Here is a 19,833-nt window from a genome sequence, read left to right as displayed (position 1 = left end):
GCAAAGCCACGGGAGATGCTGCAGGATCAGCAGCTCAATGAACCTCCTGGTCTCCTGCCTCTCCTCAGCCCTTCTCATGGAATCCTGGAACGGTTTGGCTTGGGAGATTGGGTGGGAAGGGGCCTTAAAGGCCATTTCCTCACTGCAAGGCCTGTCCATGGTGGAGTCACCACGGAGGGATGTCAGGGATGTGCAGAAGAGGCCTTGGGGACAGGGGTGGAGGAGTGGCTGGACCTGATGAACTGAGAGGGCTTTTCCAGCTTAGGCAACTCAATGATTTCATGAATCCAGCCAAGCCATTCGGTGCTCACACGGAACGTACAAAATCGCTGCTCATCTCCCAGGCACTCAGCAGCCTGTCCCGGCTGGCATCGACCTCCAGCCTGTCCCGTGCCAGGCGGGGACCCTGCCGCGCTCCCGGCGCCCTCGCCCTGCGAAACCCGGGCGGGGCAAGCCCCGATGGAAACCCAGCGGTGACCGTGCCTGAAAGCTGCTGACGGCCCCGCCGTGCCCTGCCCAGACCGGCTTCAAAATGCCCCCAATTAACAAGGGAGGGATGCGCCCATGGCCGGGGGCGTTCGGAACCGCAGCGAGGGGAGCTTTGGGCACCGGGCCCGGGCTGGTCCTCGCCCGCGGCGGGCACCGGGTGCAGGGGCAGCGCCGAGGGGTGCGAGGGCGGCGAACCGGGGGAACGGGGCGGTGCCGTGGGCAGAACCGGGGCTCGGGGCTGGCAGCACCGGGGCAGCGTCGGCGCGTCTGGCTGAGCCCGGGCGGGGCGGGACCGGCACCGGGAGGGACCGGGGCGGCACCGGGAGGGACCGGGGCGGGGCGGGGCGGCCCCGTCGGCTCTGCTGCGAGAAGCAGCCGGTGCCTCCTCCGGGGGAGCCGCGGACTCGTCTGGCTGCGGGGCGCGGGCGGCAGCGGCACCGGGAGGCACCGGGGCGAGACGGGCACCGGCAGCGGCCCCGGAGCGCAGCCTGGCTCGGGACCGGGCGGGGCGGGGGAACCGGCCGGCTCCAAACCCGCCCCCCGGTGCGGGAGGAGGCGGCGGCCGAGCCCCCCCGCCGCGCTCCAGCCGAGCCAAACCCGCGCCAGCCCCGCGCCGCTCGCCCATGGCGACCCCCGGCCCCACGCGTGCCCCGGCCCCGGCACGGAGCCGCCGCTGAGCGCCGCGCACCGGCACCGGCGTCCAGGTAAGCGCCGCGGGCGGCCCCGGCTCGGCAGCGCCGGCCCCGGGCACCTGCCCGGCCCGGGACGCTCCTGGCCCGCGCGGCGCTGCGGCACCGGGGGCGGCTCCGGGGGTCCCGGTGAAGCCTCTAAACCCCGGGGTTTCGCCGCTGTTTGTTCCCCGCCGAGCTCCCGGCGGGTCGGATGCTGCCGCCGCCGAACGGGGCAGAACCGGAGCCCTGGGGCTCCCCCGGCGATGGGGGGAGCGGGGGGACCCAGCCCCGTGCCGGGGTCGGGGCGGCCTGGGCGGCCGCCGCGGGACTTTGCTGCATACTTGGAGCCCGTCCCGCCACGCAGGAACACAAACACGGCGCGGGACGGCTCCGGGAGCGCGGGAGGGAGGAGATGGGTCCTGTCTAAATATTAGTTTAAGGAACGGAAGGATCTCCAGCCGGCATCGCCGGCCCCGTCACCTTCTCCCAGCCCCGGCCGCGCCGCAGCGCTGACCGCGTCCAGAGCGCGGCTGGGGCTGCGGGTGAAGTTCCCCCCATCCTCCAGGGAGGGAATTTTCCCCTCTCGCCGCGGTGTCTCCGAAGGCTTTAACAAAACAAGGCAGACCTCGGGTGTCTTTATTGCACATATATGGTAGCTTGTAGCCAGCACTGATTTAAATCCCATCCTCGCTCCGGGAGCCGATCCGCGATCAGGCGCTGGGTGAAGGGCACGGCTTATCCCGGCGGGAGAAGGGGCTGGTGCCTGCTGGAGGCGCCGTGTGAGCCCTGGCTGTGTGCTGAGATCCCGGTTCTAAAGGCAGGATCCCGGTGGATCCCAAATTCACCCTCTCGTGCTCGCGGGGGCTCCGGGCTTTAGCGGCAGGAGCCTCTGCCTGGCGCAGGGCAGAGAAACCGAGCAGGGAAGGGGCGTCCCCGTGCCGAATTTTAGGGTGTGTGAGCGCTTGGATTTGCCTTTTCCCCTTTGGTTCCGACCCAAATCTGCCCGCTGCGGCGGCTGCAGACGCTGCACTGGGCTCCGCTCCGCGCCCCGCTGTGAACGCCCTCGGTGTCACCGCCGGGCTCCGGGCTCGTCCTGCGGCTCCATCCCAGCGGCTCCGGGGCTGGGGGAAGGATTGGACGTTCCTGCTCCTGCAGCCCGGGTTTTTAAGCGGCGCTGGGTGTCGGAGGGCCGGCTCGGGCCCGGAGGAAGGGGCACGGCAGATGTGGCACATCCCGGCAGGATGGGCACCGGGGCAGAGCCTCTGCAAGGGCAGAGCCCGGCGCCTTCCAGGCCTCGTGGATGGGCTGGAAATAAAAGGAGCTGCTCTGGTTCGCTGTGGCACAGCCCGGGCACACGCAGGGACAGGGGTGGGCACCCCTGGTGACCGTGCCCGGTGCTGGGCCCGGCTCTGGTGGCGCTGGGTGCCCTCCCACGGCACTGCCATGAGTCACATCGGGCTCGGCCACCTCCCTCCTGGAGCCCCCTTGGGCTGTGCCGGGTGTGGGGGCTCCAGGATGAGCTTTGGGGTTGATTCGCACCTTTGGGGGTCCGCAGGGATGGATGCAAGGTTGGCAATGCCCCCTTTTTGAGCTCAGGGTACCTCCCATGAGCCCCAAACGCAGCCCAGCCAATCGTGTGGCCAGAGCAGGTGTCACCTTGGCTGTCCCCATGCACACAGGGTGGGGGGTGGCGTTCAGAGCTCTGTTTCCTCCCCACCCTGTCGTGCTGAGCCAGACCGTGCCCTCCCAGGGGTGGCTTTGGGGGGCACAAGGAGCTGGCAGATGCCTCTCGGTGCCACCCCTGCCCAGGGAGCAGCTCAGGGCACCCAGCAGGGCAAGGGAGATGCTGAGGGGAAGGGAGGAGGCCCTGTGTGGGTTCCCATCAGGAGGTGAGGACAGGACTGGCGAGGGCTTTACTGGTGTGGGGTAATTTTACTGGTGTGAGTTTGTTTTACTGGTGCGGGGGTTTGTTTTACTGGTATGGGTTTGTTTCACTGGCGTGGTTTTGGGGTTTTTTTACTGTTGTGGGGGTTTTTTAACTGGTGTGGGTTTGTTTCACTGGTATGGGGTAATTTTATTGGTGTGGGTTATTTTACTGGTGACGATTTGTTTCACTGGTATGGGTTTCTTTCACTGGTATGGGTTATTTCACTGGTATGGGTTATTTCACTGGTGTGGGTTTGTTTCACTGGTATGGGGTAATTTTATTGGTGTGGGTTTGTTTCACTGGTATGGGATATTTTACTGGTATGGGATATTTCACTGGTATGGGTTATTTTACTGCTGTGGGTTTTTTGTACTGGTGTGGGTTATTTTACTGGTGAGGGTTTGTTTCACTGGTATGGGGTTATTTTACTGGTATGGATTATTTTACTGGTGTGGGTTTGTTTCCCTGGGATCACTTGGCATCCCCGGAGCGCAGCCATGGGGTGGCCCAGTCTCCTGGTCAAGGTGAGCCACCTACTCCAGCACCACCATTAATGGATTGGGCTGGAGAAATCCCACCCAACTCCCATTTTTCTGGGATTTGGCCAGTCTGGAGCAGCATTTCCCAGTGAAACTCGGAGAAGAGGAAGAGCAGCTCCCTCCTGGCTGTGCCAGGCGTGCTGCAGCGCCGCTCTCGTGCGCATCAGAGCGGAGCCGTGGGAAGGGAAATACCACAAACAGCTCCATTCCCATCTCTTCTCCCTCACAAAACCCCAAAACTGGCTCACTTTGCAGCCCAACATCCCAGGGCTAAATTGAAACAATCCCTTTGCCACCGTAGCGTTCTCCAAGAAGCGTTTCCTCCTCCCGCCGTCGCTCAGAGGCTCGCAGGCGATGCCACTCAGAGCAGTGCTGCTTTCTGGGCTGTTTTCATCTGGATGGAACCACATCTGATTTGTTTTCCCGCAGCAGAGGTTCCCTTTGAGCTGGGTCCAGGAGCAGGGCTGGAGGGGAGGGAGGCCGGGCAGCTCTGAGGGTCGGGGGTGTCCCAGGAGGGGAAGCTGCTCCCCCAGCATCGCTCCCAAGCTGCAATAATCCAAAGCAGGAGCTGCATTTTGCTCTGTCTCAGCAGCTTTGGTCGCGGCACAGGGGGCAGTGGTGCTTGGGCAGGGCGATGACTCCAGTCCTGGAGCTCTCCGGGGCTCTGGGGATGGAGAGGATTCAGGAGCAGGGTCCTGCTTTTGTGGCTCCAGGCCTTGGGGAGTCCCTTAATTAAATCCTGGCCTGGTTTAGAGGTGCTTGTAGACCCAGCCTTGGTCCTTCCCAGTGAGAAAACCGACTTTGCTCCACGGTTGCCATGTCTGGGTCTTGCTGGTGATGGCAGTGATGCAGAACTGACCAAGGCCATGGCTCGTGGGGGCCTTTTTGCCTTTAAAAATGCTGGTTTTGGCTGAAGGAGCTGCCTGGGAGCCTGGGGTGTATTTATTGCTGCTGTTGTCACTCCCACCAGGGCTGTGGGAGTTGCTGATGGCATCTGGAGGCCGATGGCATGGTGACACAGGATGGACCCCCCCCAGTCCTGCTGCCCTGGAGCAGAGCAGGGTCTGCAAACCAAAACCCCAGATCCCTGCAGGGTCCATCCCAGTGGTCGTGTTCTCTGTGCTGGGAGGAGCAGGCAGGGAACGCTCCCAGCGAGGGGCTGGGGTGGCTTTTCTTGGTTTTCCCTGGGTTTTTCCCTCTCTGCTGCCTTCCCAAGGCCGTGCCCTCGTGCAGCACAGGGGACACCGAGGCCAGCCCAAACCTCGGGTGTGAACCACGGCACCTTCAGCACCGAAGGTCCCAGCTGGGAACGCCCATCCCGTCCTCCCCGGAGGAAGGGCTGGCCTCTGGTTTAATAGGGCAGCTGCTCTCTTCATTAAGTGGTGTTGGCATATTGAAAGCACATTTTTGAGGCTTAGCAGCTCCTCAGAGCAGCCTGGGAGGGACGGTGCCAGCGCTGGGGGAGGACGAGGGAGGAGCGGAGCTCTGCTGAGCCGGGCTGGGCACTGACAGCATCACCCTGAACTGGGGCAAAACCCCACCTGTTTGGTGTCCAAGAGAAGTTTAGGGAGGGAAAAGGAGAGGCTGGAAGGCTCCAGGCAGGATTTGGGTGGTGGGAAGCCTCTGGGCATGGACAGAGCTGTGTCCTGGCAAAGCATCCCCCGTGGTGGGATCCCCCTGACAGAGGAGGGATGGGGAGGAGAGGGGGGTCTGGTCCCCTCCTGTCTCCAGGAGCAGGTGATGGAGTCATGGAATGGTTTGGGTTGGAAAGGACCTCGGGCAGGGGCACATCCCGCTCCCCCAGGCCTTGGACACTGGCGGGGATGGGGCAGCCCCAGCTGCTCTGGGCCGTCAATCTGAGGATGGTCCATGTCTTCTGTCCCTGGCCACCAGCACAGGAGCTGCAGCAGGACCAGCCCCATTCCCACGGGCAGAGACAGAGAAATGCCCCAGTCCATGTTTTGCTGGGGTTCTTTGCCATCATCTTCCAACAGCACCTTCCTGATCTTCTTGCTGCTCTGAGCAGCCTCTGCTCCGGCAAAGGTGGGAAAAGGGCAGGAAAAGGCGCAGATTGTCCCCGTCTGTGTCGCCTGCCCCGCCCCTCGCCGCCGGTGGCAGCTCCTCGGCAGCAGCGTGGGCAGGATTTGGTGGCTGTGCTCCAGTTGTGATCGGTGTTTTTATGGCAGCAGGAGCAGCGATCCCAATCTTTTACCCACAGCTGAGCTGGAGCCATGGGAGAGAGAGGCCAGCGGGGTGGGAAGGGCAGCGAGGCCACAGCTCTCCCCCCACACTGATATCCAGGGTGGGAGCAGAGGGAAAATTCTGCTTTTTAGGAAACCGCGTGGCTCTTCCCAGTGGAAAACCTCTCATCCCTGAGTGTGATTATCGGACACGAAACAACGCGACGTGAACTCGCTGCTCTTTCTAAGGTAAAAAAGGGACCTTATTTTTCTGATTCCAACATTTATAGATTTCCAAAAGTGACAGTGGATTGGAGGGCGACAGTGCCACCTCCGCAATGCCACTGGGCAAACCAACAGCCCATCAAATTTCTCCTCCTCCATAAAAGAATGCAAACCAATGAGTTATTTACAGAAAGTGCGTGAGGAAGTTCATTACAAGAATGCAAACATCAGAAGGGTTAGAAAATCTTAAAAATTCAGGGCGACACCCGAGGGATCCCAGCCGGTTTTCCCTGCAGTGACAGCAGAGTTCAGGCACGTGTCCCTGTCCCTGCTGTCACCATCTCCACATGCAAAGGCCCAGCTGAGCCAACCTGCTGCCCTTTGGGGACCCTCCAGCTCTCCCCATCACCTCCAGCCCCATTTCCCCTGAGAGGAACGGTGGATTTGTCTTTACAGACAAGCTCTGGGTCTGCTGGTAGATAAAACCAGCACTGGGAGATTAAAGAAACAATGGGAAGGATTCCCTGATCGATGAATGGGAAAAGAGATTTGCTTTTACAAAATGAACTTTAGGTTTGCGGATAAATGAAATTAGACATTGAAAGATGAAAGAAACAATGGGGAAGGAAAACTCCTAAATTCTGTAAGAATTAAAAATGAAAAGGGAGGGTTATACATTAGAGGGAAATCTTTGGTGTCAAGCATATTGGGGAGTCTGTGCCTCTCAAGTACCTCAGCTAATGGGAAAAAACCCTAAATTCAGTTAGAATTAAGAATGAAAAGGGAGGGTTATACATTAGAGGGAAATCTCTGGTATCAGGTGTATTGGGAAGTCTGTACCTCTCAAGTACCTCAGAAACGAGGAAAAAGAGAAGGGAAAGGAGGCCGGGAAATTGGGATAAAAAGGAGGGGGCATCCTCCAAAAATTGGAGAGATCCAGGAGAACGCCCCACGGCCTCTCCCTTTATTCGAATAAAGTAACAAGGACTCCCCTGTCTCCTTTTTGGACATAAACCTCTGATGTTTGCGGGTTAATTTTCGGAACACCCCCAAGCATCTCGCAGCTCTGAAATGCCCCTGGCTGCAATCCGCGTTCCCAGCTCGCTGCCGCTGCCGTCCCGGCCGCAATTCCTCCTCCCCGCTCGCTCTGCAGCAGCTCTAAGTGCTTCAATGTGTTGGCTGGAGTCGGGCAGTAAATCCTGATGGGATCCCGCTCCCTGCTCCGGCCAAGCCCCGCTGCGAGGCTTTAGCGCAAATGGGATTTGCAAACCCCGCTCGGGGCTCGGTGCCCTCAGCAAAGCGCTCTGATAACCCGTGCGGCCGGGAATGCGGGAGGAGTGCGGGGAGAAGCGAGCGGAGAACGGGGGGAATCCCCGGCTCGGCATCGGCATCACCTGCGCTGCCTGCTGGGGATGCGGGCGGGCGCTGATCCCGCGGGGATCCCGCATCCCAGCGCTGCATCCCGCAGGAGGCAGAGCTGGCTCAGGGCAGGGCCTGATTCCCGAGCCATGAGGATGGGAATTGCTCAGGTGGGAGCTGGAGGGATTGGGAGGCGCAATGCCTCAGCGCGCCTGAGACGTGTGGAAAAGGCAGAGGTGGAACCCCGGGAAAATCAGGAATTAATGCCCGGATATTTCCCAGCTGGAACCCTGGGCAAATCAGGAATCAATACCCGGATATTTCCCAGGTGGAACCCCGGGAAAATCAGGAATCAATACCCGGATATTTCCCAGGTGGAACCCCGGGAAAATCAGGAGTCAATACCTGGATATTTCCCAGGTGGAACCCTGGGCAAATCAGGAATCAATACCTGGACATTTCCCAGGTGGAACCCCAGGAAAATCAGGAGTCAATACCTGGACGTTTCCCAGGTGGAACCCCGGGAAAATCAGGAGTCAATACCTGGATTTTTCCCAGACGGAACCCCGGGAAAATCAGGAATCAATACCTGGATATTCCCTAGCTGGAACCCGGGAAAATCAGGAATCAATACCTGGACATTTCCCAGGTGGAACCCCGGGAAAATCAGGAATCAATACCCGGACATTTCCCAGCTGGAACCCCGGGAAAATCAGGAATTTACACCTTCAAGGTGTTTTTCCAAGGGGGAAACTGAGGCACCCTGCAGCACCATGACCCCTCCAGGGATTTGGGGAATCCACAACGGAGGAAACCCTAAAAACCAGGGAAGGGGAAAGTGGCCAAGCTGTGCTGTGGGAGGCGACCCCTCCTGCCTCTGGCCTTTTCCTCCCTCCCTGATCCCACCGAGGGCTTTTCCTTTCTTGGAAAAAAGGAGATTTTGCCCCCCAGCGCAGCCGTGGCAGCTCTCAGATACCAGCGGTGTCGAAACGGGCCCAGAGCAAAGCACATCTGGGGCCTGGGCTCCGTCTCGCTGCCAAAATTTAAGCTTTTAACCCTCTTTCCCGAGGCACTGGGATTGTTCAAACAAGCCACAGTAATTAGTTTCCTCTGACAAACCGCCCCTTTTTGGCATCGGGAAGTTTATTAATTCCGGGGAGCGGGGGGGCGTCACTCCGGATCCAAAAATAATTGACATTTAGAGTCCAGGTTTTGGCACGAGAGGGAAAATTTGGGCTGGAAAAGCAGCACCAGGCGTGCAGGAGATTGGCACAGCAGCACCCAAAGGCGCCCAGCAGCGGGTGGGGGGTCCTTGGCTGCTGTTATCCCTGATTTCCTCCGTGGCCACACGAACCACGCTGGTTTTGGTGGGATTTCAAGCGATGCAATTTGATTTTCTCTGCCCTTCAGCAAAGGGGATCTGTCCGCAGGGAGTTTTCCCGCAGACATCCCCGCTCGGTTTTGGTGTTATTCACCTCGAGCCTGGCTCTGCTCCCGCTGCAGCCCTTGGGCAATACCCCGAGGGATTTTATCAGTAATTAATCTCTAATTACTCACCTCTTCCCGTGAAGGGCGGCTCTTGCTGCTGCTTAGACCTGACGGAATCGGCTTAGGGAGGGTTTTGGGTTTTGCTGCTGCCGCGGTGACCTTGGCGGGGCTGCCACACCTTGAGGGGTCGGTGGGGACACTGGGCTGGGAGCACAAACCGGGAGCACAAACTGGGAGCACAAACCGGGAGCACAAACCGGGAGCACAAACTGGGAGCACAAACTGGGAGCACACCGCCCGTGCCCAGCCCACAATGACTTTTAAACGTTTTGGCTGCTTTTTAGCTGGAAAGGGAATAAACATCCCTGAAAGGTGCAGGATTTGATGCTGTTTGTCAGAGCTGGGCGGTGTCCGGGGCAGATCTCGGCCAGGTGTCCCCCCGGGCCCTGCACAGACACCCCCAGGTGTCCCCGGGCCGGGCTGGGTGACACTGCAGGAGCTGCGCTGCATCAAACCCCGCTTTTATTTCCTGCTGATTTATATTGCAGCTGCATTCCCAGCCTCCGGCGGGAAGCAGCAGCATTATCTGCCCTTGCAGGGATGGGCCGGGCCCAGCCTGGGCTGAACCGGGACTGAACCGGTCCCAGACTGGTCCCAGCAGGGGTGGAAATCCCCGCGCTCGGCCCCGCATCCAGCGGGATCCCTCCCGCTGCGCATCCCGTTAATTAATGACATGAAAGCCCACGCGAGACCTCCGGGGAAGGAATCAAAGGCTCCGCCGCAGCCTCCCAGGGCATGGATCCATCCCTGCGGGCCGGCAGCTCCCCCGCAGCCCAGCGCCGGGGCGGATGGAGGCAGCGGGGACCCCGCGGGACGCGGTGAGAGCCCTGCCCCGAGGCTTCCGTGCACGAATCCAGCCCCAAAATGGGTCTGGGGGCAGCTCCTGGGGGCGGGGAGAGACGGGGTGGGGGGGGGGGGTCGTGGCCGCGGGGTCTCTGTTTTGGGGCCACCGGAGCTGTGCTCCTGCCAGGATTTCCATCCCGGGGGATTTGGCTTCTCCCCGTGCAAACCGGCTGGGCTCGGGCACAGGATGCTGTCCCTGCCACGCAGGGATGGCTCAAGGTGCCCCTTGGCCCTGGCACAATTTGGGATTTTCCTCCCCTGTGCTCCTTTCCCTCCTGGAAGAGCTCCCGGACCCCTCTCTGGCAGGATTTGTGCTGTTCCGTGGGATTTGGGAATTTGGGATGGGTCATCTCCTTCCCACTGTGGGGTCTGGCTGTGCTGAGGGGCTCCGGGGGCCCTGTGCCTGCTCATTCCCAAAGGTGATGCCCTTTGGTGTCTGGGATGTGCATATGGACGGGGCAGTGTCCCCAAATCCCTGCCTTGCCCTGGTGCCTCCTCCTTTGAGCTGGTTTGGCTCTGCCAAACCCAAAATGAGGGAAAATTTCAAATCGAGCTGGGTGGGACTTGGAACAGCCTGGGAGAGTGGAAGGTGAGGAAAGTGAGGAAGGTGAGGAAGGTGAGGAAGGTGAGGAAGGTGAGGAAGGTGAGGAAGGTGTGGAAGGTGTGGAAGGTGAGGAAGGTGTGGAAGGTGTGGAAGGTGAGGAAGGTGAGGAAGGTGTGAAGGTGTAGAAGGTGTGGCAGGGGTGCCACTGGATGGGCTTTAAGGTCCCTTACAACCCAAACCAGTCTGGGACTCCGTGATTCCGTGGAATGGTGGGAATTTGGACGTGACCACAGCAAGAGCTGCTCTGATGGGTGGAAGCTCCCCAGGCTTCCTCCTCCAACCACGACTTGGCGTGGCCACCACCCCTGGCGTCGCTCCCGGCACCACGGGGTGCCCTGGCCCATCCATCCCCATCCCACCAGCTCGGCAGGGGAGGCTTTTCCTCATTATTTCCACCGTGTTGAGGGTGGGTTTGTTGCTCTCCAGCTGTTTGGAGAGACGTAAACCAAACCCGCCGTAATTCAGCCCGAACATAAATGTCATGGCAGCGTGGGAACGAGGGCTTGGCGCGCTCAGCCTGGGGCTCTGGGAGTGCTGGAGCTCCTCCTGCCCCACACCATCCCACCATCCCACCATCCCAGCATCCCAGCATCCCAGCATCCCAGCATCCCACCATCCCACCTTCTCACCATCCCACCTCCCTCTCCTCCATCCCATCTCCTTCTCCTCTGTCCCATCTCCCTCTCCACCCTTCCATTTTCCTCTACACCATCCCACTTCACTCTTCTCCATCCCGTTTCCTTCTCCTCCATCCCACCTCCCTCTCCTCCATCCCATTTCCCTCTCCTCCACCCCATTTTCCTCTCCCCCATCCCATCTCCTTCTCCACCCTCCCATCTCCCTCTCTTCCATCCTATTTTCCTCTCCCTCGTCCCATTTTCCTCTCCCCATCCCACCTCCTTCTCCACCATCTCCCCTTCCTCTCCACCATCCCATTTCCTTCTCCACCACCCCTTTTCCCTCTCCACCCTCCCATCTTCCTCTCCACCATCTCATTTCCCTCTCCTCCATCCCATCTCCTTCTCCACCATCCCATTTCCCTCTGCACCATCTCATCTCCCTCTCTTCCATCCCATCTCCCTCTCTTCCATCCCATCTCCCTCTCCTCTGTCCCACTCCCTTTTCCACCACCCCATCTCCCTCTCCCCCACCCCATCTCCCTCTCCCCCACCCCATTTCCCTCTCCCCCACCCCATTTCCCTCTCCCCCCAGCGGGTCCATGCCCAGCCCCATTCCCCTCGCTGGGGTCACACTTCCCCCAGACCTTCCCCAGAGGAGCAGGGCTGCATCCCAGGGCTGAGGCTGTGCCTGGTTTGTGGTCGGCCCTTTGGGGGGGTCTGGGGGGAGCTGCTGGGCTGGATTTCACCGAGGCAAAGCAGAACCATGTGTCCCACACTGTGCTCTGCCTCTGCTTAGGGGACTGGGAAGAGCTGCAGGGGGAGGAGGAGGAGGAGCAGGGATGAGCTGAGAGCAGAGCTGGAGATGGGGACAGGGACATTTTCCCCTCCTTTGTGCACCACTTTCTGTCAAAAGAGCAGGAAAATCCAACAGGTCCAGCTCAAATCAGGGTTTGGGGCTTTTTTTCCCTTTCAATGCTCCTTGTTTGGGGCCAATTTTGGCATTTTGAGACCAGTTTGATCCAGGGGTACTTCAGGCTCCAGTCCTCACAGCTCAATCCCTAAGAAAGTGTTTTGGGAGCTTGAGGTAAATTTTGGGGGAGGTCTGATGCAATTTTGGAATGGTCTGAAGAAGTTTTGGGGAAAATCTGAAGGAATTTTGGGGACAGTGTGAGGAAGTTTTGGGGGAAAATCTGAAGGAGTTTAGGGACAGTATGAGGAAGTTTTGGGGTAAAATCTGAAGAAGTTTTGGGGAAAATCTGGAGGAGTTTTGAGGACAATCTGAGGAAGTTTTGGGGTAAAATCTGAAGAAGTTTTGGGGAAAATCTGGAGGAGTTTTGAGGATGATCTGAGGAAGTTTTGGGATAAAATCTAAAGGGGTTTTGGGGACAATCTGAAGAAGTTTTTGGGGAAAATCTGAGGGTGTTTTTCTTACGGTCTGAGGGAGTTTTGGGGAAAATTTGAAGGAGTTTTGAGGACAGTCTGAGGAAGTTTTTGGGGAAAATCTGAGGCAGTTTTGGGGAAGATCTGAGGCAGTCTTGGGAACAGTCTGTCTCTCCACCACCCTCATCCTCTCCAGGACAGCCCAGCCCCATCCTGTGAGCAGGACCAGGCGTTGAGCTGGAGCTGCTGCTGGAGGAGCAGCCTCTGGAGCGGCTGCCCATGGAAATTGTTTAATTCTTGCAGGATGAGTCATGAGGAGCCGGGATTTCAAAGCAGCTTGGCTCCCATGTAAGGCACTCAAATAAACAGTGTGTGGCAGGTGGAAGCTCTCTCTGATGTCCCATCAAGGCCTCTGTCTTTCCAAGTGCTTTGTGCTGCCAAAAATCCTTCGGCCACACCGTGGCTCCATCCATTCTTGAGGCTGGGCTCTGGAAAATAATGAATCAATGCCCGGAAACATGAATCGACGGAAAATTTATGGCACACTTAGAATATAATGTCTTTTGGGTCCTCTGCTTTGAAGCATCAGCACTGAAAGTTTTGGCATCTCCTTCTTTCAACCCTTCAGCAAGGAGGATTTGGGGGGGAAAAAAAATAAATTCACTTTTCTCCCTCTGTGAGCTTTAAGGAGTCTGTGGACATCGGGAACAAATCCCAAGAGTCTGCTGGAAAAACTGGGAGTGGGGTTGAAAAACGAGAGAGATGGGAAAAAGCGAGAGTGTGAAAAGTGAGGGACACCAGAGAACCCCAAACGCTCCACTTTTTGTGGGCAAAAAACGTCTGCTGGATTTTGATTTATCAGGAAAAACAAGTGGAAACACCATCATCCCTGGAAGTGTCCAAGGCCAGGTTGGACGGGGCTGGTCTGGGGCTTTTTAGAGCAAAAGAAACCAACAGCAAAGCCTGGAATAACTTTGTTGTTATTGTTTTGCACTTTGGAGCTGGGATTTGAGTCTCTCGAAAGGTCACAGGCGAGTGGGTGGGGGCCAGGGCTGCTGGCTGCCGGAATGGGAGGCTGTTTTATGGGACGTGCAGCGAGGCTGGAACCGCTCTCCTAAAATTTTATGGGCCTGCAAGGAGCCAGAGGCCCTTCCTCAGGTGGGGGGATCGAGTGTCACAGCCCCGCTCTGGCCCAGCCTTTTCCTCCCCCGAGCAGGACAAAGGGGGCTGAGCCCCCTGGGTGATGGAGGGTGTGTGATCCCACTGCTCATGGAATTCACCTCCCAAAACACCAAACTTCAGCTGTTAAAAGCTGTTCGTCCTCCTGGAGGGCAGAACAAAGTGTCCTTTCCCACCCCCCCCCCCAAATAATACCCCCGTGGAAAATTTATTTTAAAAGGAAAAATATTTGGAATTTGCAAGGGGCTGAAATAAATACAGGAGCCAGGAGGTGGAAGGACAGGGACATCAAACCCATCAGAGCCAGGGGCTCCTCCTGCTGCCCTCTGCTTCCCAAGGGAACGTTCCAGGGAGGAGCGACACAGGCTGGGGTGACAGGAGTGTCCCTGTCCTGTCAGGAAACCTGGGTGGAGTGAGGGGCAGTGGGAGCAGCTGTGTTTGTGGCAAGGGCTGGGATGGGGCCACCAGCTCGTCCCCACTGGTGTCACCTCATTCTCGTTGGTGTTCCCTTATCCCCATTGCTGCTACCTCATCCTTATTGCTGCCACCTTGTCCCCACTGGCGTCACCTCATCCTGTGGCACCTCACGGGTGCCACCTTGTCCCCATTGCTGCCACCTCATCCCCACTGGTGTCCCCTTATCCCCATTGGCATTGGTGCCACCTCATTCCCACTGGTGTCACCTCTTTCCCATTTGCTGCCATCTCATCCCCATTGGTGCCACCTCATCCCCTTTGGTGCCACCTTGTCCCTATTGCTGCCACCTTGTTCCTATTGATGCCACTTTGTCCCCACTGGCGTCACCTCATCCTGTGGCACCTCATGGGTGCCACCTTGTCCCCATTGCTGCCGCCTCATCCCCATTGCTGCCATGTCATCCCCACTGGTGTCACCTCATCCTCACTGGTGTCCCCTTATCCCCATTGGTGCCACCTCATTCCCACTGGTGTCACCTCTTTCCTGTTGCTGCCATCTCATCCCCACTGGTGCCACCTCATTCCCATTGGTGTCACCTCATCCCCATTGCTGCCACCTCATCCCCATTGCTGCCACCTCGTCCCCATTGCCACCACCAGCCCCAAGGCACCTTTTCCATGGCCATTCTCCCAGCCCAGCACACCCCTGGGCTGCCCCTCGTGCCTCAGTTTCCCCACCTCAGCACTGTGCTGGTGTTGGGAAGGGAGCAGCTGGAGCCAAGGGGGGATCCCAGGGGAAGGATCCCCCATCCCAAACCTCAGGGAGGGAGGGAGGCAGGGAGGTGAGGGGCTCTGGGGGCTGGGGGCACACATTAAGGATGTTTGTTTTGCCTGTTTTGCAGAGTTTCAATGTTCTGACTTGCTCTAAGATGAAGGTATGGAAGTTTGCAGCCATTGCATCGATGCTCCTCAGTTCCATGTTATCCATTTTAGTTTGTAGAGACATGTTCAGCGGAAGCCGGGAACTCAGCCCCTTGCCTTCCTCGCCGTCTTCCTCACGGGATTCCTCCTCCTCCTCCTCTTCCTCCTCCTCCTCCTCCTCCTCGCTGCGGAGATCCCCGCGGGCGCTGCAACGCCACGGCTCTCTGCTGGCCCAGTGTAAGCTCCTGCTCCTCCACCCCGGGGTCACTGTCCCCCCCCAGCCCCACAGATCCCCCAAATCCCTCTGGGGTCATCCCCTGCCCTCTCCTGCATCCCAACATCCCCTTTAGGAGGGTTTGTGGCGAGCAGGAGGCACTGGGCACCAAACTTTGGTGTGAGCACAGCAGCTCTCCACAGAGGGGAACTCAAACAGCTCAGTTCCTGCAAAGAAGCTGCTTTTATTTCCTTCCAAATGGCTTTTTTTTTTTTTTTTTGGTAATTTTTTTTTTGTTGTTCCGTGCTATTTTTTACAAATGGAAAATGTCAAACAGGAGCTGAAGATGAGGGCACGGCAGCAGCTCCCCCGGCTCACCCCTCAGTACTCCCTGAGGGCTGGAAATCCCCACGTGTTTGTTTTGATTCCAAACCAGAGGAACTGCTTTTTTTGGGTGGAAATTTGGAAATCGATGACAAGCTGTCAGATCACGCTTTCCTCTGTCTTTCCTGTGCCTCCTGCGGAGCCGAGCTGGAATAACCCTGGATTTAGGGCTGGGACAGAGGGATGGGGGTGTTGCCAGCAGTGGCTGGGCACAGTTTGTGTGTTGGCTGCTGGCCCCGGGGTCTCAGGGGCTCTTGGGGCTCCCAGAGCACAGTGAAACAGCACCAAGAGGAAATTTACTGGGGCTTCTCCCCAAATCCACCGGCCCCAAGGGACTCCCATCCTAGGGGACGTTCACCCACTCCAGGGGATTTTCATTCTGGGGATGTCCTCCCACCTCAGGGAATTTCCATCCTGGGGATCATCCATCCACCTTAAGGCACCTCCATCCTGGAGGATCCTGAGATCCTCAGCCATGGAGGACCTCCCATCTCAGGTGACCTCCATCCAGGTGGATGTAAACCCACCATGGGAATCTCCATCCTGGGAGTTGTACACCCCAAGGAACCTTCTTCTTGGAGGATGTTTGCCAACCCCAGGGAGTCTCCATGCTGGGGGACGTCCACCCACCCCAAAGGCACCTCCCTCCTGAGGGTATCCACCCACCACAGGCAATCTCCATCCTGGGAGTCATGCACCCCAAGGAACCTTCTTCTTGGAGGATGTTTACCAACCCCAGGGAGTCTCCATCCTGGGGGACGTCCACCCACCCCAGGGAACCTCCATCCTGAGGGAATCTCCATCCTGAGGGAGTCTCCACCCACCCCAGGGAACCTCCATCCTGAGGTTTTCCACCCACCCCAAGGCCCTTCCATCCCGGAGGATGCCCAGACCCTCACCCATGGAGGATCTCCCACCTCAGGCCTTCTCCACCCACCCCAGCACCCCTCACCCTCCACGGGGCCACCCTCTAACCACGTCCCCTCCTCCTGCAGACAGCGCCTTGCTGGAGAGCTACACGGAGGGCGAGATGCGCCAGCTGCTCTCGGCGCTGGTGGAGCGCTACCGCCAGGCCGTGAACTCGGGCGGGCACGAGCTGCCGCTGTTCCCCCGCGCCGGCGGCCGCCGCAAGCGCGCCCGCGCCCGCCACAAACCCTGCGAGCTGCGTGAGCTCGAGGTCAGCGTCAGCGAGCTGGGCCTGGGCTACGAGTCGGACGAGACCGTCCTGTTCCGCTACTGCAGCGGCACCTGCGAGGCCGCCGTGCGCAGCTACGACCTCTCCCTCAAGAGCATGAGGAGCCGCAGAAAGATCCGGAAGGAGAAGATCCGCGCGCGGCCGTGCTGCAGGCCGCTGGCCTACGACGACGACGTCTCCTTCCTGGACGCCTACAACCGCTACTACACCGTCAACGAGCTGTCGGCCAAGGAGTGCGGCTGCGTGTGACACGGGGGACACCCGGGCGCAGGGCCGGGATGGAGGCTGGGGCGGCCGGAGGAGGAGAGACTGAGCCGCTGGCGTGTCCCTCGGTGTCACCGTCACTGGACTAGAGACGTGGCCGCCGCCGTGGCGGGGCGGCTGGAGAGGTGGTTGTCCTCTCTGCGGGTGGCCCAGAGGTCCCTGCTGAGGTGGCAGTGGGTGTGCAACGTGCCCTCGGCGTGCACGGGCTGCACTGCGTGTCACACGTGTCACACGTGTCACACACATCACACGTGTCACAGGCTACGTTACCTGCACGGGGGGTGGTGCAGTGCAGGTGTCTCTGGCGTGGGGGGCACACACACACACACACACAACACACATGTGTGCCAGGGGTTCGGTGTCAGGGTGTGGCACAGGGGTGTGACACGTGCAGGGGGGTTGTGAGCAGTGTCGGTGCTGTGTGGTACTGGACAGGGTGTGCTGCACACTCCGGGTGTGTTTTGGGGCCTGCTTCACACTCCAGGTGTGTTTTGGGGTGTCCTGCACACTCCGGGTGTGTTTTGGGGCCTGCTGCACACTCCAGGTGTGTTTTGGGGTGTCCTGCACACTCTGGGCGTGTTTTGGGGCCTGCTGCACACTCCAGGTGTGTTTTGGGGCCTGCTGCACACTCCAGGTGTGTTTTGGGGTGTGCTGCACACTCCGGGTGTGTTTTGGGGCCTGCTTCACACTCCGGGTGTGTTTTGGGGTGTGCTGCACACTCCGGGTGTGTTTTGGGGCCTGCTGCACACTCCAGGTGTGTTTTGGGGTGTGTTGCACACTCCAGGTGTGTTTTGGGGCCTGCTGCACACCTGGGGTGTGTTTTGGGGCCTGCTGCACACTCCGGGTGTGTTTTAGGGTGCATTACAGGTTTGGGGTACATCATGTTCCCTGTGCTGCCCCAGGGTGGGAGCTGAGTCTTTCTTTCTGTAGCTTTGGGGTTTTGTGACCACCCTGAGCTGCTGGGGGAGGTCCAGCCGCCCCAGATCCCGGTGTTTGGGGACACAGAAACGCTGAGAGTGATTTGTGTGTGGCTCTGACTCCCTCTGGCTTGTGCCCCTTCTGCCATCGTCTCGTTCCTGCAGCCCTGGGGCTTTTCTTCTTAAAACTCGGGATAATCTGAAGTAACTGGATTAACCTCCTGTGCCCCTGCCACAGGCAGCTGGGCCAGAGCGCGGCCACCGCCAGGGAGGTGACAGAACCTCCCCAGGGCCACCAGCAGAGTGGCGTGGGCAGGAGCATCCCTGGTTTGGCGTCTCCCAAAATCCCCCCAGCTCTCCTGGGAGCATCCCCCATACTCTGCCTGGGGCTGGGATCCTGCAGGAGAGGGGACTCAGGCCTGGCTTTGGCTCTGCTCACATTTACAGCAGTGTCACTGCTGTTTACTCTGCGGGGAAATAAATGAGCCCGCAGACTCTCACATTCCCTGGGCAGGCTCGAGTTGTTGCCTGGGATTGATGGGTTTTCTCCCCTTGGCTCCCTTCCCAGAAAAGGCAAATCATAAACAGAAGGAGAATATTGGTGTCATGTCCTGGGCATTAACCAACGTGAGGGAAAACACTCCGGGTGCCACCCCCCCCGTCCTGGCTCCTCTCTCCGGACAAACGGGGGGGAAAAATCCCTTGTGCCTTCATCCCGAGGAGGAGGAGGGCTGCTGGTGGTGATCCCAGCTCAGGGATGGTGCTGCAGCATTTGGGGAAGCAGGATGGCATCCCTTGGCATGGCATGGGATGGGGAGCAGCATCTTGTGTTGGAGCAGCCGCATTCCCGACCTCCACACAGGCCCAGGCTTTGTGGGGATTTTTGGTTTTTTTCTTTCCTTTTTATCCAAACGCAGCTCTTGGCTGAGCGGAGCCAGGGTATAGTGGAGGAGTATAAACACCATCCTGCAGCAGGGCTGGCAGCCCAGGAAGGCAGCCTGGAGTCTGTAACACGGAGTTTTCCCTGGATTTCGGGAAAGGCAGGAGGCAGCCGTGGGCGTGGGGTGTGAAACCTGCACCCAGGAAATGGGAACTGAGAGTGGAGAAACTCCACGCTCCAGGTGCAGCTCCTGAATCAAGGTGTGAGTTTGCAGGCCTGCTTTTTGGCTGGAAATGGGAAAAGTGGCCCAAAAGAATCAGCTGGAGGATGGGAATGGCAGATGGGCAGCAGGAGCTGTGGATAAGCGGCTCACTCGAGTTTAAGGAAAAAAGAAAGCACCCAAATCTAATAATGATCATGACAATAATAATAATAATAATAATAACTGTCCTCTCAAGGGCTTGGGTGCTTTCCAGCTCTCGCTGCTATAAAGCTAAAATTAGTTTTGTTGCAGTAAGGAAAAAGGAATGGAAGCAGGGCAGGGAAGGCAGGGAAGGTGGTGTGGAAGCAGCGCAGGACCTGGTGCTGCAGAGGAGGATGTGCAGCAGGAGCTGCCTCTGCTCAGTGTTTGCACCCTGGTCTGGGACAGTTTTGGCAGAATCCAGGGATTTAGGGTGCCTTGATGGTGGGCACCAGGCCCAAGGGACCCTCCTGTTGCCAGGGTGGTGCTGGGAGCCGCAGGAAGACGAGGGGACAAGGGACATCCCCCAGCTGCCAAGATCCCCCATTCCCGGTGCAAATCCAGCTTGGAGCCCCCAGAACCAGGAGGAAAACCTGACTCAATGCAGTGGTGTGTTAAACCCAGCAGGAATAGCTCCAATCCATCACTTTTTGTAATTTTTTTTTTGTTTTGTTTTTAATTTCCCCCTGCTGGCAGTGCAGCTCCAGCCCATGCGGAGGGGATGTTCCCCATCTGCCTCCCACTGCTCCTGCTGGGGTTTTTTTTTTGGGAACAGCTGGGATTTGCAGCCACAAAACTCCCCAATGGGGCGAGCTGGGGCATCGTGGTGTGGCCAAA

At 58.6% G+C, this 19,833-nt stretch overlaps 1 protein-coding gene across 1 annotated transcript; it reads left to right on the top strand.

The window, feature by feature from the left end:
- Window positions 1-9,724: 9,724 nt before the first annotated feature.
- On the top strand, window positions 9,725-17,047 carry NRTN (neurturin). Its single transcript, XM_066566581.1, has 3 exons — window positions 9,725-9,756; window positions 14,883-15,138; window positions 16,495-17,047. The coding sequence occupies exons 1-3, from the start codon at window positions 9,727-9,729 to the stop codon at window positions 16,941-16,943; spliced, it is 735 nt and encodes a 244-aa protein (XP_066422678.1). The 5' UTR covers window positions 9,725-9,726; the 3' UTR covers window positions 16,944-17,047.
- Window positions 17,048-19,833: the final 2,786 nt, after the last annotated feature.

The sequence above is a fragment of the Molothrus aeneus genome, chromosome 27 (genome assembly GCF_037042795.1).
Source record: "Molothrus aeneus isolate 106 chromosome 27, BPBGC_Maene_1.0, whole genome shotgun sequence".
NCBI lineage: Eukaryota > Metazoa > Chordata > Aves > Passeriformes > Icteridae > Molothrus > Molothrus aeneus.
Note: the sequence above shows the minus strand (reverse complement) of the source record. Positions and strands in the feature narration are given on the sequence as shown.

Coding starts and splice junctions, on each gene's coding strand:
- NRTN (XM_066566581.1), top strand. CDS start 9,727: ATGGAGGCAGCGGGGACCCCGCGGGACGCG. Junction 9,757..14,882: donor CGGGGACCCCGCGGGACGCG/GTGAGAGCCCTG, acceptor CCTGTTTTGCAG/AGTTTCAATGTTCTGACTTG. Junction 15,139..16,494: donor CGGCTCTCTGCTGGCCCAGT/GTAAGCTCCTGC, acceptor CTCCTCCTGCAG/ACAGCGCCTTGCTGGAGAGC.